Source organism: Drosophila bipectinata, chromosome 2L (genome assembly GCF_030179905.1).
Source record: "Drosophila bipectinata strain 14024-0381.07 chromosome 2L, DbipHiC1v2, whole genome shotgun sequence".
In the NCBI taxonomy this organism is placed as follows: domain Eukaryota; kingdom Metazoa; phylum Arthropoda; class Insecta; order Diptera; family Drosophilidae; genus Drosophila; species Drosophila bipectinata.
In genome coordinates this window covers 2664780-2682744 of record NC_091736.1, presented here as the reverse complement: position 1 = coordinate 2682744, position 17965 = coordinate 2664780, and the positions used below count along the sequence as shown (strand labels likewise).

General features: G+C 38.7%; 4 protein-coding genes across 6 annotated transcripts in view; 2 read left to right on the top strand and 2 right to left on the bottom strand.

Annotated features, from left to right (window-relative positions):
• tai (taiman) overlaps positions 1–2867 on the top strand; it is a 58674-nt gene extending 55807 nt beyond the window's left edge. For all 3 annotated transcript variants that reach the window (XM_017240020.3, XM_017240021.3, XM_017240019.3), the window contains 2 exons: positions 189–506; positions 571–2867. In XM_017240020.3, the coding sequence (XP_017095509.3) occupies positions 189–506; positions 571–602 (350 nt within the window). In that variant the 3' untranslated portion in view covers positions 603–2867. The remainder of the gene's footprint in view (positions 1–188; positions 507–570) is intronic.
• Positions 2868–5032: 2165 nt separating this feature from the next.
• On the bottom strand, positions 5033–5922 carry aust (australin). The gene is made up of 2 exons (XM_017240330.3): positions 5521–5922; positions 5033–5466 (listed from the first exon to the last, which is right to left on the bottom strand). The coding sequence occupies exons 1-2, from the start codon at positions 5771–5773 to the stop codon at positions 5063–5065; spliced, it is 657 nt and encodes a 218-aa protein (XP_017095819.2). The 5' UTR covers positions 5774–5922; the 3' UTR covers positions 5033–5062.
• Positions 5923–6011: 89 nt separating this feature from the next.
• Positions 6012–7529, bottom strand: borr (borealin-related). Its single transcript, XM_017240329.3, has 3 exons — positions 7042–7529; positions 6429–6843; positions 6012–6372 (listed from the first exon to the last, which is right to left on the bottom strand). Exons 1-3 carry the CDS (start codon positions 7382–7384, stop codon positions 6174–6176), a joined length of 957 nt encoding a protein of 318 aa, XP_017095818.2. The 5' UTR covers positions 7385–7529; the 3' UTR covers positions 6012–6173.
• A 3183-nt stretch (positions 7530–10712) lies between these two features.
• Ggamma30A (guanine nucleotide-binding protein subunit gamma-e) overlaps positions 10713–17965 on the top strand; it is a 36698-nt gene continuing 29445 nt past the window's right edge. The window contains exon 1 of the mRNA XM_017240237.3: positions 10713–10900. The gene's annotated coding sequence lies outside the window, so the exon portion shown is untranslated. The remainder of the gene's footprint in view (positions 10901–17965) is intronic.

Here is a 17965-nt window from a genome sequence, read left to right as displayed (position 1 = left end):
CCGATCCCGATCTTGTGTCTGCCCCGACCTTTGTGTTTCATGTTGTATTTTGTTGTCTATATGTTTTGTGTTTATTTTGTGTCTTACGTCCTAGATTTGAGCCAAAACCCATGTGACTAAACCATATTCTATGTAGATCCTCCTTCTAAATGTCCTTTTACTCAATGCCCTACCTCTGACTCTTTCAGCTGGAAATGGCGGTGGCGGCGGCGTAGCCGGTGGTTCGGATTTCGTCAAGCAGGAGCTCCGGGCGGTGGTCAGCGTGAGGAAGGCGGCAGCCGCTGGAGGCGCCAACGCCGGTGGGAATGTGGCGCAGCGCGGCCAGACGCCCCAGAGTCCACTGCAGCAGGGACCAGTGAGTGGAGGAGGTGGCGGAGGAGTTGTGGGCGGGGCCAATAGTACAAACGCCATGGGCAATGTAACGCCCACGGGCAGCGGCAATGTCAGTAACAACTCCATGCTCAACACACCGCCAGATCCAACAATAGGCTTTAGCTTCGAGACGCGTAAGTATCTTTTTTTTTATTAAAAAATTAAATTTAAATATATATTTTTAATTATATTCCACAGCGGACTTCTTCACCAGCAGTGCTACGAGGTGACCCTAAGGTGGGTAGGCCTAGGACCCAAGGATCAGGAACAACCAAAACTCTACTTGCGCACGCATTTATGGCTCTAGATATCGCAGGATAATAGGAAATCGTAGGACGAAAAGCCGAAGCATGTATATCTAATTTAAAATATTAGCAGCACTATTACAACCACAAGAAAAACAAAACAAATAAAAAATATATATATATTTATTTTATAATACTAGCAAATATTAATTGTAAAGAAAAATGGGAACCTCGTCTGAAAGAAATTGCAAAAAAAAACCATTTAATTACCAGACATACGCTATAGTTAAATATTTTCAAAAACCGATAAAGCTGAAGAAAAAAAAAAGGATAAAAGAAATGCATATTTATTACGTTTAAATATAAAGCCTAATTCTAAGAGCTATATATACAAAAAAAACAAGAAGAAAAAACATAAATAATTATGTGGTTAAGTGATGAGTGTTTCGAGGTGTTGTTGAATTGATGATATATATATATGTATATTTAAAAAAAAGAATAACATAATACAATTTGTAAACCATTGCAGAGGCGTTGACAAACGGCTGCAATTTGCTAGGCTTTAGATATAATGACAAGCGATTAAATATTGTATACATATTTGAATGCGAGACATGAAACATGTAACACACAAAAACACACATGTATATTTAAAATTAGTGTTGAATTTGTTTTCAGTGTGATAATTTGTTAAATTTTATATACTAAATGTTGCTAATTTGTTGCTGCAAAGGCACGAGGACCTCGACCCCAAAGGCTTTGCTTTATCTTGGAACATTTCTTGTTTGTTTATTTCACAATTTTTACCAAAACAGACACTAAACAAAATAATCCCCCCCCCCCTATAATTGTACATATTTTTCACTATATCATTTCGCTAAGTTGCGCCCGTCTTAAAATGTAATTCATAATTTAGTTAATGCTCGTTTAAATATATACTGTAATTAATCTTAAATACATTTATATCAAAGCGAGAAAGCAAAGCGCGCAAAGCAAAGTCGTTGGCGTTGCAATTTCATGTGAAGGCTATTTTACAGGTTTTGTTTAAACTAATTTGTAATCTTATCCATTTTATATTAACTATTATATATATACTAAATCTAATACATCCGATAATATGTATGTATAATTGCTAAAGCAAAGCAAAACGTTTCACGTTTTATATTATGTAATTTTTTATTGATTTTTGATTTTGTTTAAATCTTTTAAGTCTATTAAGTTGGGTTCAATCGTTATAAATATATTATTTTAAAGAGGAAACAATACAAATGCTATACAAATATTATTGAAATAAATTTAGTTTCTATTTTTATGAAAATACTGTTTAAACCGCAAAGCCCTAAATAAAAATTTACATACAATATATTTAAACATTTCTATTTATTTATTTCTATCTTTGGTTTATTTAACAAATTATTATGCTGAAAATACAAAATAACAACGACTAAAAAAAGAAAAGAATAAAGGATTATATAATGACAAAAAAATGGCGATATTAACACTTGGGAAAATAGAAATACCTCTCGTTAAGTTCAAAAGAAAATATGATAAAATACAAATTTATAAGAAAATTGAACATAAATGGATTCTAGTAAGATGAGGTGTAAATACATATATAATTAAATTAAATTATTTTAAAGCTGCTAGCTGAATCACAATTGCCACTCATAACATATAAATAGCTTAGGATTGGGTTCTTCATTAAGAGGCTACATTTAATGCAATTAAATTCAAGTTTAAAAGGCAAAAGATAAAAAATAGTTACTCCCCTTAGTTTTTTTTTATGATAAGGATACGGATAAAACCTCGAACCAGGAAAGTTTATGAATAACAATGAATATACACAAGTATACTGCATTTAGCATTATATATATACACCTATAAATAGTTTTAAATGCAAGTTATTCATATATATATATATAGTATACCTATACCTAAATATATATATATTTATGTGGGATAAGGATATAGCAAATTTCACACACACAGCAACACAAAAAGTACATATAAAGTGCATTAATGAATTTAAGCATTTAATGAAATTATTTAATTTGTAAGCATAACGAAATATATTGACTTATTTCGACTATATTTAAAATAAACAACAAATATTTACAACAGGTATAAATTCATGAATTAAGAAAGTAATCTAACACTCTAAGCGCTAACTAACTTGGCAACTTTGGCAACAAATATTTACGTAAAAAAAAAAAGGAAGGTGGACTTCGATTTTATATAGTGCATATAACATTTGGTAAGCTTTTCTCTTATCAGGCACACTTAATCGATCGAGTTACGCATACATTTTTGTATATATCAAATATATAAGATTTTAGTAATTAGTTTAAACCAGTTTCAAGTGCGCTCGTTTTGAGCTTTGGATATGGAATTCGAAAAGGTAGCTTGTTTTTTACCCATTTTTACCAAATTGGTTTCGCCATTGAAAACACCTTAAAAATATATTAGTTTTTCGGGTAGATCTGAGTAGCGGGTGTCCTGAGAGTTTGTATTGTACATACATCATTACAGAATGGAATTTATTTGATTTTTTATGCAACCTAGTACCATAAAATTTGTACCAAATCACTCACTGACGATTTAAGATTATAGCCGGATGATCGAAACGAGTATAACAAAACAAATAATGCAACGCCCTGTACCCGTGCATAATGCCTACAAAGATTTGTTAAAAATTAATATTACAAAAAATATAAAAATACTATTTACTAAAAATACAAAAAAAAAAAGATGCCCTGAACCGCAATGAGTAGTGCCCAAACATACGATAACGGAATACAAAACAAATATATTAACTAGCATTTAAAAAGTTATAACGAATTCTAAAAAGAACAGCCTCAAAAAAATAGTTGTAAACGAAAAATAGCAAAAAAAAAAAAAAATAGCACAATTTTGTATTTAAAAATAATGAGTAGAAATTTGTACGAACACCAAGTAAATCCACAACAGATTAACAGACCGAGAGCAATATAAAATATTTCAAGAGTCATGCAGAATCTCACACAGAATATGGAATACACTATAACTACTCAATATTCGTATTATTTAGTTTGCACTCTGTACAGGCAACGGGAGAAAATGGCGAGAACCGGAAGCGGAAACCAGTGTTGGACAGGGTTGGAGGTATTGTTGATTGGCTGTGTTAAAAAACAAAAATGGAAACAAAAGTTAAAAGACCGAAAAACGTACGACGAAATAAAGCCCATAATTATGAATTGAAAAGAATTTTCAAATAGCGGGAGGATTAGTGGAGAGGTTAGAGTAGTTAGATGCGTTCAGGGAACGTTTATAGGAATCGGATATGATGGATGAAAGTTAGAGGTTAGGTTAGAGTCGCCGGATAAGGGTTTTGGATAGTTTTTCGCAGCTATAAACTTCAGTTCAAATTCAAATAATATCATTTAACGCTTGGAGCTATTATACATATTCATACCTTATTATAATTATTATTATTGATGAAAATGTTTTGGAGGGAAGACTGTACTGAAAGTGAACTACAAATTGTTTAATCTTTATTGTGAGAGTCTCGATTAGATTGTTCTTGTTTATTGCAAGTTTTTGGCTTGATTGAAATATTTAATTAACAGCTACAAAAAGAAGAGTATAAAACCTAATCCCAGAGACAGATTTTTGCCAGAAACCTAAATACAGCCCCAATGATTGTTATTAATCTGAGTGTTATGTTGTTGTCACCTGTCACTGTTCGTTCACTGTCACCTCTCACTGTTTACGTGTATTGTCCTTATGTGTTGTCCTTGTGAGTAGCTCGGTAAATGGAAGAGTATCTTAAGTCTATATATAAATGTACCTTTTTGCTATGTACTGTATTTTCTGTAACTATATATATATACGCCACACAATCACACAAAAACTTGCAAGTTATTGCATTTCACATTATATAAAGGGGAAAAACCAAAAAAGAAAATAAAAATTGCACTCTACTAGACACACTAATTAACACTAATTTTTAAATTCAAAACTCTGTATATGTGTAAATGTAACTTTTGTCTAAGGATTCAAAAATAATGAAATGAAATAATGAAGTTTCAATTGATTTTAAATTTAAAAAAACGACAAAAAATAAAACACAAAAAATTACTTTAGTTTAACTAAGTACGAAATACATACAACACACATGCAAGACACAATAGCAAAATGTTTAAAGAATTAAATTTAAAATTAGTGGATGAAATTCTGTACACTCTGTTTGTACTTACAAAACGATAGATACATATATGTATATGCATAATGGTAATTAAATTTATTAATTAATTATACAAGAAAGTGCAACAAGAACAACAGACACGTTCACTTAATGTTTAACAACTGAACAAATACATTGAAAATGAGAAAATGAAAAAGACTAAATAAAATATTAACGAAATAAGCGTAAAAAATTATGATAACCAATCGATCTTATTCAAGGTTTATAGTTTTCCCAGTTTGGTGGCCATATCCACTATCATTTCCAGGTTGTTGTTCAGGGTCTTCACCTGGTTGAGGGTGTTCTGGTCCATTTCCATCAGCACCTCCCGTTGTATGTTCTTGATCTTGTGCGGCTTCACCGTGATGACGCCCTTCTTGGTGGGGATGTGCACGTCGGCATGGAGTTCCGAATGGGCCTGCACTGCCAGGGGGCTGCCTGCTGTGGAGAGCACTCGCTCTCCGGGACGGGGCCAGCGCTGGAAGGTCATGGAGATCTCTTTCTTGGCATAGCTGCGCGTCCTAATTCTGTCCACCGACTGGGCCAGCTCTCGTTGCGGTTGGATACGAGGAGTGCGCTTGCGCAGCCGGCCAATCGACAGGCTGCGACTAGGAGGGGCAGTGGGAGCTGAAAAAGGGACACATTAAGGTAACTGGGTATAGAGGACGACTTGAATCTCACCCTGAAACTGATAATCTTCAAAGTGATCCAGAGGATGCGCTAAAAAATCAGTCAACTTCATGTCCAGTATCTTCTTGTCAGTCCTGCTGAGGATTACCTTGATTTTGTGGTCCACCTCTTGCTTGGCGCGTTTCTCCAGCTCATCCACTGTCTCCAAGACGGAATCGATCTTGATTTGGGCCAAGCGAAGCTTTTCCTCAGCATCGGCTTTTAAACGATCGGCTTTACGTCTCACAACCTTCGTACGAGGCATTTTAGGTTCTATCTCTGAAGGGTTCTAGATACTATAGCTTGAAACTACTTATCCTCAGGCTACTTTGTAACATTTATTTATTTACAATAAAATGTGAATACAGGAAATACAAGTATATGTTAACAAAATGGCCTAAGAAAGGAGATAAATGCAAGCGAAATATAAGTTTTAAAAGCACCATATATTTTATGGCTTGTCTATTTTTTTCCAAAACATTAATTTTGAATTTCATTTACACTTATTGCAGACAAACATTTATTTAAGCTTATGTTTACATTACAAGAATTTCAATATATGATTTGAAAATAAAATATATAAGTAGTACAAAAATAGAACTTAAACGACAAATACTTAAAATATAAGAATAGTGAATTATCTAATCGAGTTTATGAATTGGCAACTATTTCAACCCCACCATGTTGGCCTTGTTCACGATCATCTGCAAGTTCTCGTGCAGCGTTTTGATCTGATTCAATGTATCCTCGTCCAGATTCTCTAGAAGATTCGCTTCAACTTCGTCAGCATCTAGTTTCTTTGGCCGCAGACTGAGGACTCCGTTCCGAATGGGTATGTTGACATTGGCGAACTTGTCGGGCATTCTAGAGAGGAAAGCAATGAGATCTTGATGTTTCTCCAAAAAAACTTGAAAACTTACACTTGTGCCACCATGGGACTACCGCACTTGGAAAGAGCGATCTCACCCGGCTTGGGATAACGCAAAAAGGCCATCGGCGGAGTGGTGGGCGATCCGCTGCGCATTTGCTTCTGGACCAAGGGTGTGCGATCGGCACTGAAGGCCTTGGCCCGCGATGCCATCGGAGTTCGCATCTTGCTCCGCGACAAGCGGTTGCTTGAGGCTCCGCTGCAGCTGGGGATTGGTGGCGGTTTCGCTGAGCGGAGGACATTAAGTTCCCCGCAAGCGGACCGACTCCTTCGTGCCCGACGCGCCCTAGCCGAGTGCAGCGGTCCCGGTGTACGCATGGCCTTGGCAGATCGCATCATGGAGCCAATGGGCCCGGATAGCATGCTGCTGCCGCTGGCTCCCAGGCTGCTGTCCTCTGTAAGGTAGCCTAGATGATACATTTGGGGCGACAGGGGATGGATGGGTGCAGGGTGCAATGAGTGTGTGCAATGTGGGGGTTAGAAAGCAAAGATAAGTTAGTCAAAGAGCCAAGAACCAGTGAAAATATAAAGCCCTTTATGCCAATATTATGAAATAATTATCATAAACCTCCTCCTCTTTAAATAATAAGAATGTGCATGCCTACCTTCGTCATTGCGATTGCCTGTACCCGTCCCGCCTGTTGTGTTGCTGACTGTGGACGAGGATGCGATCAGTTGAGTTTGGTCGCTGGCCTTGTAGTCGCTAAAGTGGTCCAGTTCTTCGAAGAGCAGCAGAGCCTCGGGCATTTTCATGTCGCGCAGCTCTTGTTGCAACTGTCCCTGTAGTTTCTTGATGTGCTCATCCACCAAGGTCAAGTATTTGGACTCCAGCGAATCGATCTCCATTAGCCTGGACTCCAGCTTCAGTTCGTAGAGACGAAGCTTCTCCTCGCGGTTGGCCACTTCGCGATTGCGCTTCGAATTCTTTGGTACCTTGGTGCGTGGCATCTTCTTTAGTTTATCTGCTTTTTTAAATTGTTTTTAAAGCTGCGGAATTATTGCGGGACACACGTTTATGTTGCTGTTATTCTTTTTTTGAGTTTTTCCGCTAAAATTTGAGCGTCATCTGCTAGTGTGGCCAGATGTTTGAACAGTGTTGGAAAGAAAAGCAGAGCCGATAACTTCAAGTTATCGATAGTTTGGTAATTAGAAATAGTTGGCAACACTTTGGAAACAAAATCTTTAATTTTAATGTTAATTAAAGTTAGGTTTTACCATTATTTAAAAAATATATTTTAGTCTTACATTTAAATTTCTTATGTATATTAGGTATATTATTATTTTTTTCTTAAAAGAAATAAGAAGGGATGAAAAGAAAAGACCTATTTTGATCTAATAGACCGTTAAAATTTAAATTTTGGATAATACTACTTATTCTGAGACTAATTAAGCGTTTATTTTTACACTTTTTAAGAAAAGCAAAGTTGTAATGAATAAATAAATTATTTTTAAGCTATAAAAATTAAAAAATATACCTATTCTTTGCTTAACAAAACTGCATGATATAATGGTATTTGGTTCCAGGTTTATTTTTGTTCCCCCAACTTGTCACAAAAGATATTCGATATCCTTTGCGGAGCTTCAATTCTAGATAGGCGAACTGGCCATCAGAAAATTACAGCCGCAATCCTATTAGACCCACTAAAGCACCCACCCCGCTCTTCCTATTTCACAATTTGGGTGCAGGACCTGCTCCACACACATAAATTGCATTTTGCGGCGCTTCGCCTGTCTGCTATCTGCTCCTGTTAGTTGCACTTTGGATCGCACACTCTCGCAGGATTCTAATAAGCCATGGGTGTGTGGGTGGGGGTGTGGGTGGGTGTGTGTGTGAATGGCACACAAATCAAAAGCATTTTTGTCGTGCATTTGGGAGGCTTCTTGCGCTCTGACGCCTCCATTTCTGTTCAGGACATGGTCATATCCTGCGTAAAGCATTTAAAAATGTTGGCTATTGTCTAGCCATTAAAAATTCTATTATTTCCATTCTTAAATATATAAAAATCAGGTTCTTAAAACAATTATGAATAGCACTTATGTTTTAAACCAAAAACTTTTGAATCAAAGGTATAAAAGTGCATCATAAGTTCACTTAGGAAATAATTGCTATTAATTAAGAATCCCAAACTTCTTAAGAACTTTACGTGTTGCAGCAGAATCTTAGCATTTTGCTAATTAAGTGAGCTAAACTAAAAGTTTTAATTTGCCGGTGGTTCGTGCCTGGCAATGGCAGCTGGAAATGGATGAATAATAAAGACTAAGGATACTAAGGATACTGTCAAACGGCAGCAGCGCCCCCTCAATCAATGGCGGCAATACCATGCTCGCAAAGGATATATACTGCCGCCATCCGGCTATCCATTCACTCAACTATCCACCCATTCAGCCACCCATCCATGCATCCATTCATCCAGCCATCCATCCATCCGGGAACAGGAGCAGGAGCAGATATTTCAGCGGCAACAACACCGAAACTCAATTTGCGCCAGGCAAACGATGCGTTAAGCACATAAAATGCAAAACGGAAGCGACGTTCACGGATAGATTACACAACTACTTACAAATGTGCGTCCCCTGACCCTTGGCTCCCAGCTGGGCCGTAGTCCTGGTCCATTCCCACTCCCTCTCCGCGATTCCCATGACTTTTCCTGCGTGTCTGCAACTGTTGCATATTGCAGTGCGTGTGCTGCAGTTGCAGTTTGCCTTTATTGCCCCGGCTGGTGATGTTAATGCGAGCAGGTGTGCTCTCGGCGGAAAAGTCATCGCCGGAGTCCGAGTGCCAGACATTGTCATGGGATTTTGGCCGGAATTCTGGGCAGGATGGGGCCACCAGTGACTCCCCAAAAAGCCGCGTCACTCGAACAAATGTGTGTCTGCCAACGGAGAGTGACATCTTTTGGGAGCGTTTTCAGGCAAATGTTGGCGAGACCCATTTTGTAAAGTGCATCATCCAGGAAAAGTGTTTTTTCAACCCGGATGCCTTGCTTAGATCCACTCGAGCTAATTGATTTGTCCTTTGGGAGTCTTAGATTGTACCTTTTCTGTGTTTTCTGCATATCTGATGGGTGAGTTTTTGAAGGAATTCAGGGAAACTTAAAATAATAGGGATTTTTGGGCAGAAAATATGACTTTAAGAGGTTCTTTTTTAATAAATTTTTAGTAAAAATATCCAAAACTATTACTAATTAAGCCTATAGTTTATTTTATTTAAGAAAACTCCCTCATTTAACATAAAACCTACATTTTCATCTACTTAATAAAGGCCTTTGCTTTATTGAATTTTTATTCTACCTATCAAAATAAAACATAATTGCTCTCAATTATGGAAATTAATTTACCTTTCTGATAAAAAGAGATATAATGATTGTGGAGAGTAAAAATTGTGAGCCAGGACATGCAACCCGATGGCCAGAAAGGTATTTCTCGGCCCTGTAGGCAGTTGCAACTACCCTGTAGACGTCTACGGAAGAAATCATTAGAACTTTATGGCTTTTCGATATAATTTCCAACCCTCTGGAGCCACCCACCCGCCTAATGAGCTCCATGCGGCCGGGCGGTTCAATTGAATTCATTTGTGCCCGGCAAGTTGTTGGGCAAACCCAATTAAAATTTCGACTGGCCGGTTTCGGTAGCGATAAAGAAAGAATAGAAAGGAGGAAGCCCGACCCAAACCACCCACCTGGATAGTACAGGTGTTGTCTGGTTTCCACTCGTTTCTTGGAGCTCCAGCTCCAGTAAGTGCAGCTTGCACTCGCTCAAAAGTCACTCAATGTTCCGATTCCAATCGTTCCTGCAGGACTCATGCGACGCCTTGGCATATGCAGCACATTTCAGTCGCTTGTGGGAGGCAGTTGCATTCGATTGCCAGCATTTTAGTAGCGGAGCACCATCATCACTGTCTGGGACGCCGAGGCAAACAGACACCGAGACAGAAGAAAGCAGAGAGAGAGAGAGTGAAAGCGGCGGGCGAGGAGAAAGGAGAAAGGAGCAAGGAGAGCAGAGCATTTCGCTGGTGCGTTCCCACTCATTCGACACACTAATTTTCCTTTAGTTTTCCCTCGGATACGTTCTGTTATTGTTGGCCTTTGTTTATTAGTGCGTGTCTTCGCGTTTCTTGTTGCCGCTGCGAGCGGTTTTTCGTAATTGAAACGAGAGCGACATAATTAAATTAAAATATACTCGCAAGTCCCCCCCACCCCCTCTACCAACCCAACACACACACTCTTACACACTAGCATCGATAGACGAGCCAACTAATCACATTACCAGCCATCAGTCCATCAGTCGAGGCCCGAATCGCAGACCCGCAAGTCAAGAGCCACAGTTCGCATTGCATACATTTTGGCGCGCTTCGATATAAACACACCAACACTTACACCAACACCACACACCAACAACTGTGTGTAAGCGGCTTGAAGGCATCACTTCCTGTGAGGCGACAAAATTTATAAACTCTTGTGTCTGGTGAGTTGATAAAAAAAAAGACAAAATGAGAAAAGTGGCATCCTGTGAAGTGAAAATAATCTACTGATTAAGAATTAATAATAAAACCGGCTATCATATGATGAAATCAAGTGATTTGATATAATAATTAGCTAGTTTTTAGCCCAAGTTCATAGCTTATTTATTTAAAGCTTCATATTTATTCTATCTATTATAAATAGTATAAATATTTAGCTTTATTTATTTATGTATTTAAAATTCATGCTAATTAAGTCATGGCTGTGGTTTATTTATATTTAATAAACAAAAATATCAATGACATATTTTGGTTTTCTCTTTCGGTTCACTAAGAAAACACAAACAAGTATATTTATTTTAATTTAAATGTTGGGTTTATTCCTTTTAATTTATGACAACCATATCACCAACATTTCAATAAGAACTTTTAAGTAGTGTGGCTCTACCGGGCTCCATCTCATTGATGGCTGGCATAATTCCCTTGGCCATGTAATACCGAATTTAATGGCGATTTAAATTTTCATTTAATGCTTTTCGTATAAACCCACAAAGTGATAAAATGCAGAAATGGAGACAGGATATAGGCGAGAGGACGAATGAAGTATTTACTCGGGTTGTTCCTTTGTCTTGCTTAATTTTGCTGGAACAAGTGAACCGAAATTGTCATTCACCCGGGGATCGATGAACCCATACATAATCCTGACACCACCCACTCTCCATCCACCCAATTATCCTTGAACAGTCCGAACACATCTGCGGTTAATGTGCGACAATTGCTTCCCCATCCTCTTAGCCATTGCAATTTACTGCGTTGTAATTATTTTACTCGCATGCATTAATTTTTTTACGCACAACTGCAATTATGAGCACGGCTGGCATTCGTGCATTTATTTATTATTTTTTATCAATTGAAAAACAATTTCGTTCCTTCCTCCTGAAATGTCGCAGCTTAAATTGCGCGAACAAATCGGTATTTGCACGCGAAATTGAATGATTGAATTGCATGTGCATTAAATACGTGTCGTTGTACCACTTTGGTCGGATACCCTTCTGGGCTGGCTCCTCGCAATCGGCTACTCCATCGCCATCACATTCGTTCACAATTCGCATTTGTCGCGCTTCAATTATAGTGGAAAATATTTGCATTCCGACGCATTGAACACGAAGGGGCCGGTACCGGGTTCCAGGTTCCGGGGAGGCAGGCACCGGAATGTTTGCCTACGTGCCATTCGAAGGATATTCGACGAGGTCCTTTCGGTAGGGGACTTAGGGCGATGCTTTTGCATTTCGCATTTTCGTCCATTGTCCACGTTTTAAGCACGCCCCCGGAATTATGTATGCTTCATTAAATATTTAATTAAATGCGCAAATATAAAAACTACAAAAACGTATTTATTTCTGTTTCCATTTTTTTCGGCTTTCTACAATAAATAATAATTAATGCCATTTTAGATGCAAATGGTAGACCTCTAGGGGAAATTAATCTCCAAATCATAAAAAACAATAAAGGAAGGGGCCACAGAGATGGCTATATCTTTCCCAATTCTCATCCGATCCTCAAGCGGAATACCTTAAACGATTTCTGGATCGATTCGCCATCATTCTGCATCAAAATCCTGAGACAAAATATTTTTAAGATTTTTTGTCCATTTTTCGAGATGGGACCCCTTGAAAATGCGGTTTTCTCCTATAGGGGCCACAGTGATGGCTATATCTTTCCCAATTCTCATCCGATTCTCAAGCGGAGTACCTTAAACAATTTCTAGATCGATTCTTCACTATTCTACATCAAAATCCTGAGACAAAATATTTTTTAGATTTTTTGTCCATTTTTCGTAATGGGACCCCTTGAAAATGGGGTTTTCCCCTATAGGGGCCACAGTGATGGCTATATCTTTCCCAATTCTGATCCGATTCGCAAGCGGAGTACCTTTAACGATTTCTAAATCGATTCTCCACCATTCTACATCAAAATCCTGATACAAAATATTTTTAAGATTTTTTGTCCATTTTTCGAGATGGGACCCCTTGAAAATGCGGTTTTCTCCTATAGGGGCCACAGTGATGGCTATATCTTTCCCAATTCTCATCCGATTCTCAAGCGGAATACCTTAAACGATTTCTGGATCGATTCTGTACCATTCTGCATCAAAATCCTGAGACAAAATATTTTTTAGATTTTTTGTCCATTTTTCGTAATGGGACCCCTTGAAAATGGGGTTTTCCCCTATAGGGGCCACAGTGATGGCTATATCTTTCCCAATTCTGATCCGATTCGCAAGCGGAGTACCTTTAACGATTTCTGGATCGATTCTCCATCGATCTGCATCAAAATCCTGAGACAAAATATTTTTTAGATTTTTTGTCCATTTTTCGTGATGGGACCCCTTGAAAATGGGTTTTTCCCCTATAGGGGCCACAGTGATGGCTATATCTTTCCCAATTCTCATCCGATTCTCTAGCGGAGTACCTTTAACGATTTCTAAATCGATTCTCCACCATTCTACATCAAAATCCTGATACAAAATATTTTTAAGATTTTTTGTCCATTTTTCGAGATGGGACCCCTTGAAAATGCGGTTTTCTCCTATAGGGGCCACAGTGATGGCTATATCTTTCCCAATTCTCATCCGATTCTCAAGCGGAGTACCTTAAACGATTTCTGGATCGATTCTCCATCATTCTGCATCAAAATCCTGCGACCAAATATTTTTTAGAATTTTTGTCCATTTTGCGTGATAGGATCCTTTGAAAATGGCTCCCCGGGATTTAATATTAAAGCATAATTATTTTCCCCAACTAAGCCTTAAATTTCATATATTTTCAATGTGTGGGAGTAAATCCCATCCTATTTCAATATTTTATCTTTTATATCCTTTCGCTGGCATCCTTTGGCATTCATCCAGGCCAAGAAGTGGAATATTCACTTTACAGAATCTCCCGACAAAACGTATACATAATTTAATAGAATATTATTTTGTGCTGAGAAGGCAGGCGGCAGATGGCCAATGGCCGACTAACAATAATGCATAGATAATGCGGCAGGCTATCCTTTCCCCCTCTCCCTCTATACCTCCCTAGCTCCTGCCATGGCCCGGAGTGCTGAAGATGAAAAAAAAATGCAATGGCTGAGGTTCCGCCAGCATCAACAAATTATAATTGTAAAGGCTGCTGTAGTCTGGACTTGGTGGCTTCAGTTGGGGCAAGTTGGATGGCAAGGGGTCTGCGGGGGTCAGTTTTAGCGTGCGTTTGCAAAAGTCATAAAGAGCTCTCCACCTATTCCCCACCACGTCCCAGGGAATCGCCGACAAGTGGCGGACAAGTTGACGTTTTTGGTGCGCGAGTCCTGTTCTTGCCACTAGTTTTTCCCTTTTTTTCCCTTCAGTTCGCCGGAGAAAGTATGTTAATAAAAATTTTAATTTATCGCCAGGCATAAAAAGTGGTAAAGTGCTGGACTGGCAGCCCTACGTTTTCCCCCATTTTAGTTGCAAGGATATTTTCATATTTACTTTTTCTTTTAACTTTTTTTTTTTTATATATTCCCTATGTGCTTTAACACGCACAAAACGCGTTCGTTGCCATCGCCGTTATTGAAGTTCTCAATAGGGCTTACACTTGAAAAAAAATATTAAAATTTTTAAAATATGAAAAGAGTTCTTTTTTTTACCTAAGAATTTTTAAAGAAACTTAAAGAATGTGTATTCTGCTATATAAAGCCTTGAGAAAAGACTGGGAAATGTTCACCCGAAACACTTAATAAAATATTAAAACTTAGCACATTTTTTTAAGTGATACTCTTCTCCTTGGCCCCCCTGCATCTCCAGTTTTGTTGACGGTGTCAGTGACGCCCTCGTCCACTTTGAAATAACCTACCCAGTGAGCGAGCGCCTCATCGATAATAGTTTCAAGAGTTTTTCGGCCAAGCAAAATAGAAATGCACGCCAAGTGCCGGCTGCAGAGCCCCACCAGCCACCAACCACCCACCTCCCGGCTCACAATATCCACTGAATAACGCCCCTCGGCGAACTCAACGCAACGCGAGGCACATAGACGAGAGGCGTCCACTTCAAAGTTCGATTTTCTGTATTGAAAATTGGCGTGCATTAGTTTCAGACTTTTCCGAGAGGCCCCTAAGAGGAGGAAACCAGGAGGGAGACTGTCGAGGAAGCCAGTGCGGTTGTTGCAACTTTAAGTGCGGCACTAATTAGTGGTGTTTTCAGTTGTGCTTGGGATGGGTTTAAAATAAGACAAGAATATTAATTACCCCATGAGAACGATTTTAAGATTTAAAATAATAATGACTCACATTTTCTAAAGTTACTACCACTTCTAGTCTCTTAAAAACCAAAAACCCATAAAAAAAGCTCTATTCTGTGGATGGGGCATATTTTTTCCCAGGCAGGACAAGCCTATAAAACTTGTCGCAGATATGGCCTTAATTTGTGGCAATGGGAAATTTTGAAGCATAGCTCGTAAATAAAGCCGTGTTGTTCAGTTGGTGTGTCGCATTATAAATAACACACACGACCCGAGACTGAAATCCAACTAGTGTGGCCACCCTCCAACCACCACCCACCACTAGTACTATGTACCTTCACCCACTGACCCACCGCACAGGCCACAAATGCGCCTGTAAGCGGAAGTGCAGGCACCAAATTTGCTCCCTCCATCCGCCTTCCGGTTTCCCTGTGCTCGCTGTCTCTTTCGCGCTTTGTCCCACTGTCTCTTTCTAGCTGGAGTGCAGCGTAGCAGAAGCATGATAAATTTAATTTTTACAACCCCAGACGACTCCTATTGCGACATTTCGTGGCATGCTTTCTTTTCTTCCTTCTAACCAACTATTAGAAAATGTAATAATAAAATATTTAATGACCGCCTCTATGGGTAAAGCAAATAATCATGTGCGGGTTCTCGATAAATGTTGAATGGCCATCGCCGAAGGGCAAAGGGTTTTATGTTTTTCTTTTTAGAGGGTGAACTGGCAGCAGTATTTATTTGAAGGTAAAAATTAATTTACAAATGTATCAGCACGTTATTGAATGGAAGAAATACACCCACTCTTGAGAGGCTTAAAACGGACTTTAATATTTCCATTCAAATATTAAATTTAATTACCCAAAGTATCAGTATTTGGAGACTCTAGCACATTATTTGCTTCTGTTTTCACTTAACTCTAATTAAAGCCATAAATTACTTTCCACCAAGACTCGTTCTATTTGCCTGTTTTTCCTCTCAGCTGCATTTTTAATTGCTATTTTTGCAACATATTAAAAGAATCCCCAGCTCGGCAACGTGCTGGCAACTAGACTCCGACATGCATAACCAATTGCCTGGGCCACCGAAGGTGCAAACCTGGGAGTGTGCCACGAAAAAAAAAAAGAAGGATAATAACGGCATAATTTAGCATCAACGCCCTTCGAAGTAGGCCAAAATACATAATCAGGGGGTGTGGCGGAAAAGGGCAAGCGGAAAAACCCAGAAATTGCAGCAAATAAAAATTGCAAAAATGCCAGTCAAAAAAAAGGAAAAAAAAGGAAAATGATTGTAACTGGGAATAGGAAGGAAGTAGGATGAAAAAAAAGTCGGCTACAAAATTATACGAGGCGACGTTCGCATACTAGTGCAATTTTATTTCTTTCCCCAAATATGTTCAGGTGGCTTGTCTGTGTCTGTGGGTGGGTGTGTGCCTCCTGCATGCGTGTATCTGTGTGTGCGGGAGGCAGGGTTCTGGTCTACAGATAATTTCTTTGCCTTCCACATTGCAGCGACGAGCATTTTCCCAATGTATTTTTCGCAAAGTTTCCGGTACGCTCGGCAGCAAATTTATTGAACCATGAAATGTTTGTGTACGTGTCCTGGCCCAGGGATAGAAGCTGACAAGCGGTGTCGAGGGCCGAGCGGGGAGTGTGGGTGGTCTAGGTCCAAAGGATGCCATCAACCAAGTTTTAGGGGGGCGGGAGCAGGGGCCGGTTTGATTTTGTCTGTAGGGACCGGCAACAGTTTCTCGCTAGCTTACCCTGTAAAATAATGCCCCGAAGGGAATCTAACATAATAATAACAGATATTCAGGGCTTTACAAAGGTGCAATATTGAACTGCATCAATTTGGATGAGTTTGTATGGTTTATATTAAATTTGAATTTATTTTAATTTGAATTTTATTTTAATTTCTAGCATACATAGTTTATTGGTTTTGAAACCCATTCATCCATATTACGTATACGCACTGTTGTCTTTAAAAAAAATGTTTAAAATCATGCGATAATTATTTATTCGATAGTTTTAATTTAAATATAAAATTTAACTTTAAAAAACGGAGAATTTTATAAGAAAAACCTTTCAAGAAATTAAACCCCCTTATCCAATATTACGCATACGCAGTGTGTGCCTGCTTGCTTAGTAATGTTTGTTTTCTTGTAAGTCTGGAAGTTTTCTTGAAGTATGTAAACCATTCTCAAGTTTAAGAAATAAACTTAAAGGTCTCTAATCTTAAGCTGAAATTCAATTTCAATAAATAGCTGAATATCCCTAAAACCAGGGTATTCCCCCGGGCTTAGTACCCGACTAAGCTAAGAGTTTTCACTTGTTAGTTGTTGTCTTATTGCTTATTTGCTCAAGTTCGTTCTCCTGAGCAAACTTTGCATTACTTTTGCCGCTGCCCCACCCCTACCACGCCCACTCACCAAAAGTCCCGCCCCCCCGTATACCATAGCACGTAGCTGCTTTTGTTTTTGCTTTGAAAAATATTTAGTTGAACTTTTTATTTAACGCATCAATGGCCACTTGGCTATTGGCTTCAGCTGCGGATGGAGATTCCATTTAGATTCCGCTCCTCGCTCCTTCGATCTCCTCCGGTTTTGAAGGATTTTAAAGGGAGGTTGGCAGAAAGGGTCCTGCCAGTTTCATGCTTAATGCTGCAGCTTCTGTTGATATTGTTGCTGTGTCTGTTGGCTGTTACTGCCACATGGCTCATAATTTTTCATTGCTATCGGAGTTGCCGTCGCTTTCGACTCTGACTCTCGGCCATGAAAAATTGATGCCAGTTTCGATTTGATTGGATTTGAAATGC

Bases quoted from the DNA above. Each gene is read 5' to 3' on its own strand.
- aust (XM_017240330.3), bottom strand. From the start codon at position 5,773: ATGCCTCGTACGAAGGTTGTGAGACGTAAAGCCGATCGTTTAAAAGCC. The intron at 5,467-5,520 runs GTGAGATTCAAG...TCCCTTTTTCAG, and splicing joins TGAAGATTATCAGTTTCAGG to CTCCCACTGCCCCTCCTAGT.
- borr (XM_017240329.3), bottom strand. From the start codon at position 7,384: ATGCCACGCACCAAGGTACCAAAGAATTCGAAGCGCAATCGCGAAGTG. The intron at 6,844-7,041 runs GTAGGCATGCAC...TGTATCATCTAG, and splicing joins AGGCAATCGCAATGACGAAG to GCTACCTTACAGAGGACAGC. The intron at 6,373-6,428 runs GTAAGTTTTCAA...TTTCCTCTCTAG, and splicing joins AGTCCCATGGTGGCACAAGT to AATGCCCGACAAGTTCGCCA.